Raw genomic sequence first — 16,408 nt, forward strand, 5'->3', positions numbered from 1 at the left:
TAGAAGCAGGATCAGTCCAGGAGGCCTGTGTTTATCTCTGCAGCAGAAGTTCACTGCATTCTCACTTCTTGCTCGTCCTAGATCTTCTCTGCTGAGTCTTCTGGTCACCTGCTATGTCACCTGCAGTCTGGAGAAGAGGTACTGTCAAGGTGTGGGGTGTGTTTTTCCCTGAGGAGTAACCTTGAACAGTGCACATTGTTTTTACCTTGAAATGAAATTTTAAAGATAAGTTTATAAATGGGACAGGAATGTTCTGATAAGTTGCTGGATTTGTCCTCTAAGAAATTTTGCCCAAAAAGGGGATAGGAAAGGGAGAGGGTTCATTGCTTGGGCAGAAAAGATGTGCACAGGCAAGAATGATTGCATGAGAGTCAATGGTTATTGGTACGTATCAGAACCTTAGATTGGGTAGAATCTCTAAGGTTGTCAGAGCTGTTTGAAATGAGGGCGTATTAGATTCACCCTGGGGCATTGCCTCCCTGGTGGGAGGGAATCCTGGGTGGACAAAGAGAGTTTCTGCTGTGGCTGCCACACTCCACACCTCCCCTGCAGCAGAAGGACACAATCCAGGGCAGCAAACTGGCCCATGGGGTCCGGAGGACCTATGCCAAGATCCGTTTCCATCCCAACACCCTTGGATTGTCTCTCTCCGGGAGGGACTGCCAGAGAAGTTAGGGATCTGGAGCTTTGAAAACCACAGAGATATTTAAAATTACAATTTTAGAGAAAGATTTAAAATGATGAAGCAGCAACTATTTTTGTTTACAGCCCCTCTTTGCAAACGTGGAGGAAACACTTAGGGATACACATCTTCTTCTCTTTTTTCACAAGATGATTCATTTCTCCTAAATTGAGAAATGAGAAAGACTGCGTGGAAGGAGGTTGTGGATTGACATGAAAGAGAAAACTTTTTTAATTCAGAAAAATAGTTCATGTGTTTTCACACACGTGTACATATGTGCATACACACACACATCCAATCCCCCCGAATATCCCAGTTTCCCCTGCACCTTCCTTGCCCCCCTCCCACTGGCTTCTTAGCCTCCTGTCCCAGAACAACCCCACCAGGCCTGCAGAGCCATCACTGAAAAGGGCATGGCTGTCCTCTAGACTGTAATCCTGAGTCCAGAGGTCTGGCCAAAGATTGGGGGAGCATCCAGGCCTTGACCCCCAGGCCTGCCAGTGTTCCAGGACACTTGCTCACTCATACCCACTCACAATCTTACATGTACCCCGGTTCCCCGACTGAGAGAACTATGAGGAAGGAGGGGGCAGCTTTTGCCATCACTAAGGTAAAGAGGTGCCAGGTAGCTCTGCTCCGTCCCGGGGCTCACCAACCCTGCCGTCATTCCCACCAGTGGACCCCTTCTTAACCACACCCAGGCCCCCATATTGCTGAGGCTATTGATTCCTACAGACCAGGCCAGAGGTCAGCTCAGTCCTGTTCCTTTCTAAGGCCTTTCCACACAGAGATGAAGTCTAGGCCCTCAGTGCCCTTCCCCTGAACTCTTCCTCCAAGTTCAAAATCCTCAAGGAGCAAGAAAGAGGGCAGGTGGCTGCGTGTGTGTTCCAAAGGAGAGAGGCGAGGAGTTGCTGTGGAATGGGTTATGTGGCAATTGTGTTAGCCTGACACTGCAAGGGTGTGAACGCTGTCTGTGTAGAACAGAGGGAATGGCTTCAGGTGCTGCTCAGGATTCTTCCCTGGAAGAGGTCATAGCTGTGGTGAGAAGGTAATAGCATCTTGCCTACAGCCCTGAAAGCAGGCTCTACCTAAAGAATCAGGCATAAAACAGAAGTTCCCTCCTTCCTTTCACAAAAGAAAAGGCTGCTTCCCGGTGAGCAAACCAGGGGAGACAGGGGGCAAGAAGGGCATCCTGCAGAGACCATCCCTCTCACTTCTGGTGGTCAGTGACCCAGGAGGACTCAGAGAGCCTCATCCTCAGGCCCCTAGGCCTCTGTTCCCCACTCCTCCAATATTTCCAGGCCTGCTGAGTTAGGGCTCAGCTGCCTCTCTCTTCCCTCCGCTGGAAACAGAAGCTCCCAGCGAATGTTTCTAACTCCTGAGTCCACTCAGCCATGTCCCCCTTGCAAAATCCTCCCCTTCCCGCACCCCCCTGCACCCAGCCAGCCAATCCGCGGCCTGCGAGCCTCGCCAGACCCATCTCCCAGGGCCTCAGCGGGATAAAACCGGTCGGTGATGCCGGGTGGATGGGAACAAACTTCAGAAGGAGGAGAGACACCGGGCCCAGGGCACCCTCGCGGGCGGACCCAAGCAGTGAGGGCCTGCAGCCGGCCGGCCAGGTACGTCACCCAGGGGTTAGCTGGAAGCCGGCTAGCAGTGAGGACGGGGGATGGAAGAAAGGAGAGGGTCCCAGGAAGCCTGGCAGCCTTTTCCCTCCCAAGTTAAACGGGATAAGACTGGGACAGCGGAGGGAGTGGGCACGGAGGTTGGAGTCTGGAGCGTCTTCAGCGCACTCCCAATCCTTGATCCTCCCGGGAAGCCTGTTAGCTAGGCTAGGCTGAGGTTGGCCCTACTTCGCCTAAAAATCCTCCTACTCCTGGCAGACGATGCAGGTGTAAAGGATAAGGCCTGGGGAGGGGGCCTGAGGATGCAGGCATCGAATCTCATCGCATCTCATGCCCTTCTCCTGGGTTTGTGCAGGGCAGCGGCAGGCGCGGCCCGGACCTACGTGAGTGAGCCCCGAGCCCTCGGCGGGCTGCGAGCGACTCCCCGGCGATGCCTCACAACTCCATCAGATCTGGTAAGAACGCGGTGTGGTCAGGACCCCCGAGCCGCCGCGCCGCTGAGCGTCCGTGCGTGCGCTCGGGTGGTTGGATCTCCAGAGCGTAAGCACGGGATTCGCGGGACCCACCCGCGTGGGGACCCAGCTGGGGGCGCCTGGGGCCTGGCCCTCCGCTGGAGCCGCCTCGCTGTTCTCGGGCACTGGGGTTCCACCCGGCCAGCTGAGCCGCCCTTCCCAGGTTTCCAGGGACCCCATGGAACGGTGAGGGGATCTCTGTGGAGTTAGAGGGGGTTTCCTTTGAGCTCCATTCCCAGCCTTGCATGGCGCATTAGTGTGGACATTCTTCGTGCTCTGTCCCTGGGCTGCACCGGTGCTGGACTTGCCGTTTCCCCGTCCCCGACCTCTAAGTCCTCTTCCTCGGGTGCGCGCAGTCCTTCCCAGTGACTCCCCTGGCTGGACTGTGAGCTCCCCGCATCTCTCAAGCCAACGGCAATGGAGCCGGTGGTCCCGGGCCTGGGAGCCGGCAGCGCACTCAGGTGCTCTCCGACTCCTCCTGGCCCAGCACCGGGCAGGCAGGGAGCCGCGCGCGGGGCGTCCGGCTGGTGAGGACTAAGCCGCTCGCGGAGTCAAAACCCCCTCCCCACCTGCGCCCGGAAGCAGGGCCTTCAAAAACACTCAAGCTCCCAGGCCGCGATGCCTGTTTTCCCCCTTCCCGGCCAGGGCTGGGCAGGGTCTTCGCTGGGAAGGAGCTCCAGGGTCAGGGCTGGTAGGTGCAGCCGTCCCCGCGCGCAGCGAGTGCGGACAGCGGCGGAGGCGCAGCGCGGCCCGTAGTGATGGATGGAGCCTGGCCGGCCGCACAGAAGGCGATTTATGGGGCCAGGGCGCATCGCTATCGATTTGGGCCGGCGAAGTGAGAGGAAATCAATATTTCAGAATGAATTCTCCGCGAATATGAAGTCCCGCTCTGCAAACGGGACATGTGTTATAATAAGGAGGGTCGGATCGGGCGCGGAGCGAGGCTGAGATCTCTATTTAGCCAAGCGCACTGCGGGGGCCCGGGCTGTGCGGCGCGGTCTCCAGTCCCAGGGCCAGGGCTCAACTAGGAGGGGAGCGGGAACCCCCTGGGGCGCCGGAAGATTTCTCACTCGGGTTCTCTCTAGAGCTGCAGACGAATGCTCCCTCCCGGCCCCCATTCCCCTCAGAGACCTGGGCCAGAATCGTCCGGCTGCCCCCAGAAGGCGCGGGGTCCCTTCAAGGTCCTCAGGGTAGAGACCTCGCAGCCATTCCCCGGCGCGGCGGGGTTGGCGAGCCCTGGGACCGAGCAGAGCTCCCTGGCACCTCTTTACGGTCCGCGCCCTGGAACCACGAGCGCTCCTAGGCCATTGTCTAAGGTCAGGATCAGGTTTTAGTCCCTTAATCTTTAGCCAAACCGTGGTACGATACCAGACATCGCCAGGACCATCCCTGAGGCCTAATGTGCAGTGCCCGGTGCCCATGCCAAGCTGGTCCAATGGCACTTCTGCTCGGCTCTGGAGGTCCATCTTTCCTCCTAACCTTCCCCTGACCCTTCCGGCGGTGGCAGGAGGAGTGGGTGCTCTCGGAAATCAAATTCACTGTGGCCGGGCTGGACCCTTACTCTCTGCCGCTGCCCAAGAAATGAGACGATGTCCCCGTCCCTCAGATGAGTTTTTTTTTTTTTTTTTCGCGGCTACTTATTTTCATTCTAGAAGTACTCGTTAGAATAGATGGAAATAGAGTATGGAAAGAGTAAAAAAGGCACAATTTATTTTTACTGTAGTTTTAATCAGTAACAGTCCCAGATGATGAGATGCGCGCTTTCCCACTAGCTTGGATGCAAATCGCGCTTGGGTTTTGGGAGGGAGCCCTCTGCCCCTGGACCTACCAGGTAATTTTTTTCCCCTTCTTCTTTTCGGGAAGACAGAGGGGCTTCTTCTACCCCCTTTCCAAAACAAATAAACAAAGTGGCGAGGGAGGGAAGATGAGACTTTCTTCTCATAGTTTAATTTAAACGCTAATAAAACAAGAAAATGGCCTATAACAGCATAGACTGCTGAAGGCGCTCCCTGTTTCTTTTCTGAACCCTCCCTCGGCAAACCTGAGGGAGAGGCCGTCTGTCTTTCTGATCAGCTTACCTGACACTGTTGTCTATAATTGGAGCTAAATTCATAAGCGCACCCCTCTTGTTTTTACAAGCCCATTTTCTCTCGGGTTGTAGCAGCTTCCCCCTTTTCCCCAGGCACCCCTATTCCTGAGATCGGTAGTGCTTAGGGAGCTCCCCTTAAGTGTTCTGTGAGCAGAGCCCGGGACGCGGGCAGCCACACGGCTTTTCGCGGGAGCGAGGCCGAGCGCACCCTTCCCAATAACCGGAGACGCTCAGGAAAACTTCCCTGCGCGGCCCCCGCCGCCCAGGCTGCCACGGCTGTCTCGCCTCGTCGCTGGCTGGTCTTGCCTTGCAGAGAGTCTTAGCATTGTCTTTCCTACAGCTTTATTCTGAGGGAACGTTGCACGCGAATCATTTTAACGTGCGCAGGTCAGCGATGGGCTGAACGTTCCTTAAAATCGCTATTTTTGTTGCATCAGGGACGAAATTCTCTAAAGCAAAAACATTTTTTAAAAAATTCGAAGATGCAGAAGAAATGATAAATGCCCCATATCTATAAAACTGAAAACAATACTGTGCCAATGAGGAAGAGAGTTTTGTAAAAGCAAGCAGGCTGGCTGTCATTAAAAGTTATCTTAAATAACTTGTCGCAGCGCACTCCCACCAGCCCTGAAAATAGTTCATTCAAGTGGTAAAATAAGACAAGGCAGAGGACGATGTCTCTAACTTCCCAGATGTGAGATCTAAAGCCCCATTCCTAACTCTTGGTTTTAGAATTGAGGAAAGTGGAATAAATGCATTTGGAAAGGATCTGTTTTCTTCCCAGGTTTCCTGCCTGGGTTGAAAATAAGGTTTCAGGGAATGGAAGCAACTTTGAGGAACATAAAGAGGTATTGGGGTTCATCAATTCATCTTTGTTTCAAGATGGTTTATCCCCCTCCACAATGCAAGTTAATTAGGAGATAATTTAGCTACCTTGTGAATTAGTTTTAAGATAAGTATCTTTTTAAGCTTTGTCACTTTAATTGCCCCACTGATTGATAAGAAGTAATTATTTCTAATTGACACTTTTTTGATGTCTATTGGAAGCATTTATTTGGAACTTTTTGGGGTGGGAAGGAAAGTTAATTAATTTTATCAGTCTACCCCCAAAAGGACTCTGCCTAATTTTGTTGAAGAAGACAAAGGAAGTGAAGGAAACCAAATAAAAAATCAATCTCATGGAATTTTAATTATTAAGGGACACTTTGGTTTAAATTAGAGGGCATCTACTAATATAATACGTCAAAACGTTCTATTTATGGCCTCAAATCTCTAATTTATTGAGATGCATTTTATAGGTATTCATTTTCCTATGGATACACTCAACGGCCCTTTATATGCTTCCTTCATTTTGGAGCGGGTTCCTCTGCTGTGTAAATAATTTTTGTGAAAAGTAAAATCTGTCAAACTTGGTATGCCCAGAAAAAATGAAATCATTTTTGTAAGAGCCAATTGTAAGAAAGATTTACTAACAGTCATCCTTGTTCTGTAATTATTGATGGAGTTGGGTATAAAGGTGAAACTTTACTTACAGTGACTTGCCTTTTCATACCTAAACCTTGGAGTAAACAGTTTAATCATTCACATCCTCCAGAACATTTTGCTGTGAGAGAGAAAGGAGTGAAAGAATAAGGAGAAAAAGAAAGACACTGAAAGGAGGCAGTGGGGGTGGAAAGGAAAGAAAGGGACAAGGTAGCTGGAGAGAATAAAATGAAAGCATTCATTTCACAAATGAAGATAGCCAGGTGCGTGGAACCTTTGCCATTCAGTATAAGAAAATTGAAATCCTGCTTTCAAAATACATTTTTGTTAACACCAAATCTCTACCACAGTCTCCAAGCACCCCCTAACCACCAAGGGATACCCCCACTTTTCTACACCTTAAAAAAGAAGAGGAGAATTTTAGGAAGCTGGCTGATCCGGATCTTGGATATCTGGCTGTCAAAGTCTTTATTTGGGGTCCAGGAAAAGGAAGTAAGAAAACGCACATTGTGCTCTGGGATTTATAAAGAGATTCGAGTGTTGCTTATGTTTATTTTATTATTAAAGCCCCTGTGATCTTCATCTCCATTTTGTATGCACAATCTTTTCACAGATCGACTTGTGACTTATTGATATAGGAAAGCATTCCCACATTAACCCAAAGTAGAGACACACACACACGCACACACACGCACGTCTGGAATGAGAGAAACACAATCACACAGGACGCGTTCCTGTCAGGTTAATTTCAGCCAGTGCCTTTTTCAATCATTTATTGTAAAATCTTGCCTGCTTTTATTGATGTTTCTCCCTGATTATGTGGAGCTGCAAGAATGAGGAAATATTTTAAATGAAAAATAAATTTAAGACGTACAAACATCAGATAATATCACATACCAACCTCACTATTAGTGAAATTGAAAGAATATATAAATAATGCAAAAAAAAATCAGCAAGGGAGTTTAGTAATGGAAAATTCCCCTGCAATTAAATGAAACAGTAATTTAGTGAAGATATGCCTCAATGAATTAGCATTTATTAATTGGTTCTCATAAAAACAATTTGTGTGTGTGACTTGGGGAGGGAGATGTTTAAAGTATATATTGTCCATAGATAAAGTTCCTCAAATATTCATATCAAATTATGTCGTTATCACATTCTATTTTGTGAGAAATCCCAAGTCTTTCACTGGCAAGTTACACCTGTACACAGAGAGCTTGAATGCAAAGGAAAGGATTCCCATCTAGATCCGAAAGAGTAAAGCTGGTTCCCACTTCTCTTGGTACATTTCCAAATGTGAAACGAATGAGGGACACACTGGCAGAGTCTTCTATGCTTAGGAACATCCAAACCGGGCCGCAAGAAGTCTCCCTGAGGACCCAGCTCTTCTGGGGCACAGCTAGCTAAGCCAGAGCTAAGCCAGGGCTGGTTTGTGGTTCTGGTCCCCCAGCCTGCTCCAGCATCCTCTCCAGCTCAGGCAGGAACTGCAGTTTGTAATCTCAGCGAGGAGCTTGCTAGGGTTGACTGGTGCATGGATGTGTTTACTTTCTCTCGCCACAGTTGGTCTGTCTTCAGTTCTAAGCATTTTAAAGCTGCTCTATTTATCAGTCCAAGAAGTGCTGAGTTCTCCGTTGAGCTGAGAAGCTTTGAGCTCTATGGTTCTGAGTACACGAGAAGCCAAAAGATAAAAGAAACTGTTTCATTTAAGAAAAAAAATGTTTTAAAAAGTGGGGGCAGGGGAATGAATGAGCCCACCTTCAAGACTGCAGATTAGTTTTGCTTTTGTTTTAGTTGAAAACTTGGTGCACTGCCCCACTTCGGGTCCTCATTCTCTTCAGAGATAGAATTTAGTATTGAAAAACACCCTCTAAGAGAGGAGAATATGCCCTCACGTTATCTTCTCTTAGAGGGTGTAGAGTTCTTTGCGGGAGGGATTCTTTCCAAATGCAGATTGGAACACCTTCGCCCAGGTTCTTCTGGGGAGGGAGCTAACACATTCTGCCTAGGAAATGCAGGCAATGACTACTTTCAGCAGGAGTTCTAGACATTCCTTTTGTGGGGAAGGAGTACAGAGCATGACAATCCAGGAGTCTCTTGGCTCCTGAAAACTCCACTCTGCCACACCAATCCTAGTTCATCCAGTCAGTGGTCAGTGACCCTGGGATGGATGGAATCTCTGCAGTGAGGTGGAGTAGGAAGAAGCATCCGCTCTTCTTTGTTTATCTACAGTAATGACACTTTTAAATGGATCTTGAAGATTCATAATTATTTCCTTAGGTCCAGAGTTAGGGCTGACAAGACTGTTTGGGTTGCTGAAAGCCCCCCTAGACCCCTTCCTTGGCCAGATAGAAATACAATGAGCAAATTTCTCTTATATAAGCCACTGGCCAGAAAAATATTCATAGGAAGGCGTCTGTCTTAAACCTGTAATTCATGTAACTGAGTCTGGGCTTTACCTTGCTTGGCTGGTGGGGGTCCTTCCCCAGGAATGAGTCTCGATAGAAACCAGCATCTCTTTACTGAGGCATGTCTAAGATCAAGGGGAAGAAAGTCCAAGAGTCCCCGAAGGATACTTGGATTCTGTTTCTGTGTTTCTTCCCGTGGACCCTCCATAGTCCTGAATGCCATATAAGATGCCAGCAATCCCTATGGCTCAGCCAAGCCAGCCTCACAGCTCCTCCTGCTCTGCCCATGTCACATTTACATCCAAAGAAAAAGAATGTCTGCACAAGAGCTGAGCATACCTGGCACTTAGTGAGCTGTCAATGAATGGAAGCTGTGATTCTTCTCTCTGAGGACTGCCACAGGTGTGGTGTGGTGCTGAGAGCAGATGTATTCATCATCTCATTTAATTCTCACAACTCTGCCAGGCAGGTATTGCTACGACATTTTTATAGAAGAGAGGGGAAGGAACTGGTGTTCAAAGAGGTTGATATGACTCCAATTCCCCTTTCCACTGCTCCCTACCTCAACCACCCAAAGTCCAGCTCATCAGAACTCGGCTACTAGATGATCGACACCTGGAATCCTAGTGGAAACTCCCATCAGAACCCTTGATAAGAAGGCTCAAGTGCCCGTGCTGGCAGTGACAGGCAGGGCCTTCAGTCTATCAGCTTGCTTTCCTCATCAGTGTTCCCCACTTTAATTAAAATACGCCCCTTTCCAGTATGGTTCTCAGTCTTCCCATCTGTGAAATGGAGAAGAGGTTCCTGCCTGGATGCCTCTCCTAGAAGTAGCTATGAGAAGGAAGGAGATGCTCAGCCACTTGGAAAGGCAGAGGGAGGGAGGCCTTACTTTCACACATCCCCCCAAGTCTGCCGTGTCTCCATCTGCACTGGAAAAAAAGCAGCTATCCTCAGGCACCACAAGTTGAAGGACCCTGGGGAACTTACTTCCCTAACTTGGCATCTCCCAAGCACACTCAGCCTCCCTGCCTAGGTTCATCTTGGATGTGATGCAAACAGCTTCAAAGTGGCTGGGGAGGCTTCCCCATGCTGTTAGGGGCCAGCACTGGGGCCCCATCCACAGGCAGCATAGCTAGGAGTGGTGGCCACTGGAGGTGCCGGTTGTTATGTCCCAAAGCTTAGGTTCATCCCCTCTGCCACTTCCTCAGGATCCCTCTCACTCAGGGGCTTAAAAGCAAGGCATTTCTCTTTTGGAGCCTCTGCAGAGGTTCAGTTTTAGAACGTTAGCTTGAAAGAAAGGGATTTTATTTTAATGTTTTCACTTTTTCATGTAGAAAGTAGCTGCTTAGCTCCCGGGCTCTCAGATGAAAACCTCTCTTTGGTTTAAACAGAGAGAGAGATTGAGAAAGAAAAAATAATTCATTCCTCCCTGCTTTTAACTTTTTTTCGTCATCTTCAGCCACAATACTCATTGGTTTTGTCTTTTTTATTTGTCTTCTTAAATGGCCTTGGGGTGACATGGGTAGTTAGTGCTAATTAGTCCACTAGGACATATTGTGACTGTCAGGGCAGCACAGCAGAAGGGTCCAGGAGCTGGTTGGGTGACGCACCTAAGAGAGAAATGGCTTAATCTGCTGTCATCGGTGTGTACTACAGGGTTCGCGCACACCCAGGCCCTCTGTGTGTTGCAGTTTTGATTCTTCGGCATCTCCAGGAGGACAGTAGAACTTATTATTCTTGGGATAAACTCAGGGGCCATGAGGTGTCAAGAGAATGACAGGCTTTTGAAATCAGCGTGAAGCCAGGATGAAAGCCCCTGCCCTGCAGGCAGAAGAAGAAGGCAAAGCCCGGGCTTCCGTCTTGGCCCAGACCTTGCTGTTTTTGTGTGAACTTAGTCAAGTCAGATGTCTCTCTGGGCTTGTACTTCCTCTTTATAAAATATGGAGACGCTGCAGGGCTTCTGGGGAGTCATGTGAGTAAAACCTGTCTCCTCACCTGGCACATAGCTGCCACTCAAGACAATTTTCTGTGCTCCATGTAGTAGTCACCAAGGAGCGGAGTCTCCAGAACACATTCCCAAAGTCCCATTGTCGTCGTATTTCCTGTGAAACAGCCGCCAGTAACTTGCAACCCAGTACTTCGTTCCATTTAAAATTTAGGACAGACTTTTCAATCATTCATGTGGACAAAATAATAGATCTACCACCTAGGAGTACTGGGATTAAATGAAGGGACACATAGAAAGTGCTGGCTATGACCTCTGCGGCTGTTATCTGCTGTTACCACAGCCTGAAATGGAAAAGGATGCCTTAGTTCACCTTACCAGAAAACCCAGTCATAGGGAAAACACTAAGCTTTTGATAGAATGGCTGTCTGTGGACTGTGTGTTGAAATCCAGAACATTCTAAGGGTTTAATAGAATTGGTCTTTGAGCAAAAATGAGCTCAAGTGGGTTTGCAGTTATGCTGTGTGTGCGGCTAAGACAGGACTGCAGGAAGACTTGCCTGGGGTACTTGTTTTTAATTGACACGGAATCATATATTTATTTTTAAAAAATTAAATCCACGAATCCTCCACCTTCTGCTTTCTTCTCTCTCCCTCCCTCCCCACCTGCCTCTGTCTCACAATTTTCTACTTTGGGTAATAATAATCCAGCTTTGGCCTGATAGCAAACCCTGGTTGACATTTAAAAGTCTCTGTGATTAGCTGAGCACCAAATCTCTGACTTAAGCTTTGCTTTGCTCCTTTGCTTCAACACTGAGCAAGGTAGAAGGCACCTCTACAGGGCAGGGAGCTGGAGTCTTGCTCTTCCCTTTCAAGAAGGCAGACCCGCAGAACCAGGAAGAAGAATGATCAGACAAAACAACTCAGTGGTAGGAAAAGGACCGAACACTAACAACCCATTCGGCAGGAGCACCAAAGTTCATTTATCTTGAACAGTCACCCCAGCACGACTATGTTGTGGCTGTTGACAGGTAAACCCCATCTGGCTTTCTCGAGTCTGCTCCTCATTGTTCCAGAGCTGGTGTGCTCCATGACGGTCTACACTGGGGCTCCATCTCAGGGCTGCTGGGCAGTTTGTGGCAAAATGTGGCAGGGCTGCAGGTAGAAGTGCCGTGGAGACACTTCTGCCAAATGAAAATGGTTACTGGACACTTCCAATGCCTAGGCTCCATGCCTTCACAGATATGCAAACTTTCCCCTCTGTAGGCCTTACATCTCTTTGGCAGTATGAAAAGACCTGGGTCCTTCGAGCCTTGGGGACCTTCCTGGACCCCCCATATTCCCTGGGGACATGGCAGTACCCCATACCAGGAAGGTCCCCATGGCCCATGGCCCACCCCGACTGCTGGCCATGGGGCTGTCTAGACAGGTGCCCCACACTGTGACAGGCCTGCCTGGGCCTCAGGGCTCCCCCTTTTGCAGGTGGCACCTGCTTTCAAGGGTCCTGCTTACAGGGACATAGCTGCTGTCCTGAGACTCTCCTTTCCTCAGGGCCTGGCTGGGGGCCATGCCATGTCTGCAAAGCACTTGGTCACGTGCTGCCCACATTCCAGCTGTCCTCACCCATCCCAGCTCCAAAGCCACCTCCCCATGAAGCTGTCCATGATTCCTCTTCCTCTTCCCCACCTCCCCAAGGTCTCCTAGCACTCTGTTTGTATGGCATGCCTTGCAGTCCAATTTTTGGAGAAGGCTTGATCTCTGTGGCTCGCAGCTTCCAGACTTAAGTTACTTGAGTACCTGGGACAATGTATGCCTCACACATCTCAGAAGCTTCATAGGCTTTCATTATGCTGGTCTACCTGGATCCAGAGTTGTTCAAGGCTAGAGGGGGCTCACAGATGAGATTCTGTCGCCACATCTTACCAGTGAGGAAACTGAGACCCAGAGAGGTATGCCCCGACCCTGGTCCCACAGCCCTTGTGGCAAAGCAGACACTCCATCTCATCACCAGGACACTTTCCATGACCCTGTGGTGACTTCCAGGGCATGTTGAGTTACAGTGAGGGCTGACCCAACCCAGGGAGCCTTTGCTGTGGCCTCTGCTGCATAAGCAGGACCCAAGGAAATGAAGGGGCCTCCTTCGCCTGCTGACAGGGACTGGGAAGCCCAGTGACAGCTGCTGAGACATACAGACACACACCCATGCACACTCACATGCATGCACACACATACACAGCATATGTACAACACTCACATCCAAACATACAGACAACCGGGGGGATTAGGGTGAAGCAGGAAGGCACTCAAGGTGCAAAATTCCAGGAGGCTCTCTCTCTCAGGCTCACGCAAGGGCAGGGTTGGCCCTGAGAGCAAGTTCCTCCTTAGATCTTATAGCCTGGACACCTGGCTGTCCTCATTCTAGTCCCCTGTATCCATATGACACACACAGTCATATCCAGTTACACACACAGACCACAGTACTCACAGACATATACATGCACACATGAATACAATATTCCCCATCTCACACACATAAACATACTAAAAGTAAGCCTTTAAAATGTAGAAGTATGTGCAGAAGACTGTCCTAGGTCTGTGGGTAATTTAAAAAGACCAGAGAAGGCCCTGCTGTCAGAGACCCTGAGAAATGCAGCTGGGAAGTTACAGGTGTGATTGATGAGTCCCGGCTGTACTCACAGTTGCTAGAAAGGAAGTCATAATCGATGCACTGGGGAAAGTAGGGTGTAAGCTATCCAGGAATCTGCTCTGTGCTGTGCATCTATTTAGGCATGAGGTCACTGACATGTGACCTCCCTGTTCTTGCAACCTGTGGTGTAAGGTCTGAGTAGAGGAATACCAGTGTCCAACCCTGAGCCCCTCCTGGCCACTAGCCCCTCACTGAAGTGACAGGTCATGGGTAGTCATGGAGCCCTGTAGAGACCTTTTGGTCCAGCATTCTTGTTTTCACATAAGATCCAGGGGCAGCCAGTCATTTGCCTGCATCAGCCCCTAGCACCACTAGGTCTCTGGGGTTCACAGTGGCTCTTCCCTGATGAGGACAGAGCTACCAAGTGGGCAGCAGCAGTAGCGGCAGGAACTGGCCTCAAGGTCCCCCAAGAATGAAGCACTGAAGGCAGGTGGCTGCCAGCTAGCATGGGCAGGCCTCTCTGCTCAGCTCAGGATATTCTCTCTAACATTCTGTCCTTGCTCAGAATTCCTGGGCCACTCTACGCCTGAGACCCCTCAGCCCCAGGCAGTTCAGGCATGCTCTGTCTACTACACTCTAAAGGAGAAGTGTGAACACAAACCACAGTTGCATGCACAACACCGAGCTTGTTTCTCCACCCACATGGACTGTATTTGTCACTATTATACACAATATGGTGCCATCATGCATATTTTGTACATTTGATCAGCCAATATTTATATAAAACTTTCATAAACACTTTCAAACAGTTTTACCCCATAGGGTGGGCAGAGGTGCTTGTCAATATAATAAAACTGAACAACAGTGGTAGAAAAAGGTACACTTGTACTTATCTTCAAGTTTAAGATGTAAATTTTTTCTGTTCAATGGCCACTACCTCATATTATTTTTAGGATCTGGGATCGGACTTAGCAACACATTATGACTTTCAAGAAGTTGAGCTCACTGTTTTGTGGCGTTCTTTGCAGAACACCGTGAACTTCCGGGTGCCCCATGTGCTGACAAGTGTCAGAACAGCTGGTGTCCAGCTGACGTGAGGCTGGACTTGTGTGATAGGCACGTTGTGGCCATAGCTCCCCACTCTGTGAAATGATGAGGTCGACATGCCTCCATCCATCAGTAGGATCCCCAGCATGGAGAATTTACACCATCACCCTTCAAAGAAAGGAGCCAAGCCCTGGGCACCTCCTCTCACCTTGACTTTCCTACAAAACACCCTTCTTTCTTGGCACCAGTATAGCACATGTGTGTTGGTCATTTAGGAGCCCAGGTGCCTTGTGGCAGAGTAAAGACACACACAGAAAGGCTGGTCTTTTCTTACTCAGCATCCCTGGAGCACACCCGGAACATGATGCCTTCCTTGAGATTTCCTTTAAAGACCCTGTCACCCCTGAGGTTTCCATCCCAGCTACCTACAGAAGTCGTGATTTCTTTTGTCTTTCTCTCAGCTTCACAGACTTCTTGGTCCACCATGGGGAGGGCTTCTATTCCCAGTCATCCACTGTCCTGTGGTGAACCTCTCTCCTCTCCTCCTGGCCCATTTCTCTCCCAAGTGTGTGCTCAGTCTGCACCATGTGGCCAGATCATCTTAGGTTTTGATCCAGCTCCTAAAGAAGCACTCACTGCCCCTTCACTCTCTCACTCTGACTTCCCAGCACTTGGGTTCTTTCCCAGCACTGCCTCTGCGTCTGGAGTGCTCCATGCAAATTTCTCACCCCAACTGCTGGCATGCTCAGTTACCTTTAGTTTTTATGATGTGTCCTCACCCATCCCCTGGCCACACAAGGCTCAAGATCTAACTCCAAATTATTTCAAAGAGCATTATTACTCAACTATTCAATTTAGTAAGTCAATGTCTACTGAGCCCCTCAGTGTGGCAGGCAGGGAGTTAGGCTTTGGGGTTATGGAACTCAGGAGACCATCCCTCTGCCTTCATGCTGACATTCTAGAGAGAGGAAAGCAAACTGAACTTTCACCACAATCACAGAGAGAAAGCAAAGGCTTCAGTCTAGATAGACAGAAAATGCTGAGCAAGTAGGAGAGGGAGGCATGCTGAGCTCTGACCGGGTCAGGATGGGATTCCTTAAGGTGGCTCAGAGGAGAAACCAGCCCCAGCAGAGATGCAGAGTCCCAGGAGGGTGTGCAGGTTCCAGGCACCAGCAGTCAGCCCTGAGGGGAGGAGACAGCAATGGGAACATGGTCAGGGTTCAGCCCAACTGCAGGGGTTGACAAGAGAAGCTAAGCTATGGTGTTAATTCCAACGTGCCATCAGAACGTCTGAGTAAAGTGCACTCGATGTATACGTTTTAGGGCATTTTATTCACTTGTGCACGAAACTTCCATCCTCCCCTGGCTTGGCCTCATGCTTCTGTTGTTGGCAGTTTTCATATCCTTCTTGGCTCTTTTGCCGCAGCTGCATACCTACTGACGCTGTTGTCTTTCAGGTTTTGCGGTGATTTTATTAAGTGGAAAAGCCATGGCAATAATCTGTGATAGCTAGGTTATTCACTTTTTCAAAATGTTCTGGTTTCTCTCCTCTCTTGGCTCTGTTTCAGACAAACTTAGCCTGGTGATTTTCCAAAATAATCAGATTTCTCCTTGCACTTCCTTTTAATCCAATCATTAACAAGCCATTTTCAGGCAAACTGCTGATGTACAATCCGAGGAGACTTTCTCCTACCTCTGTGGCCTATTTCCCACTATTTCCGTATGCAAACCCATGTTCCAGCCAGCTAGTCATTGTTTCCAAAATACACCATGTACATTCTCACCTCTGTGTCTCTGCCCATTCAATGCAGCTACCTGGAACACCCTTCCCACTCCCACTCCCTTGACAAAGCCTCAGTCAAGCTCCACCTCCTTCCCGAGACCTTTTTAGACACTCTCTACCTTTAGTGACCATCCTGTCTGACTTCCCACTGCACCTGCTCCACTCCCTGGGTACTCAGTACCTGTTCCAACA

At 49.2% G+C, this 16,408-nt stretch overlaps 1 protein-coding gene across 6 annotated transcripts in view; it reads left to right on the forward strand.

Moving 5' to 3' along the window:
• The first annotated feature begins 2,193 nt into the window (after positions 1-2,193).
• Positions 2,194-16,408, forward strand: part of PAX8 (paired box 8) — a 59,445-nt gene continuing 45,230 nt past the window's right edge. For 4 of the 6 annotated variants that reach the window (XM_016949283.3, XM_016949284.3, XM_016949287.3 and 1 more), the window contains exons 1-2: positions 2,195-2,301; positions 2,663-2,762. In XM_016949283.3, coding sequence (XP_016804772.1) covers positions 2,738-2,762 — 25 coding nt within the window. In that variant the 5' untranslated portion in view covers positions 2,195-2,301; positions 2,663-2,737. Of the gene's footprint in view, positions 2,302-2,662; positions 2,763-16,408 lie in introns of all 6 variants that reach the window. The other 2 variants (XM_016949285.4, XM_054678204.2) reach the window with 1 other exon arrangement.

This window comes from Pan troglodytes, chromosome 12 (assembly GCF_028858775.2).
Source record: "Pan troglodytes isolate AG18354 chromosome 12, NHGRI_mPanTro3-v2.0_pri, whole genome shotgun sequence".
Classification (NCBI taxonomy): domain Eukaryota; kingdom Metazoa; phylum Chordata; class Mammalia; order Primates; family Hominidae; genus Pan; species Pan troglodytes.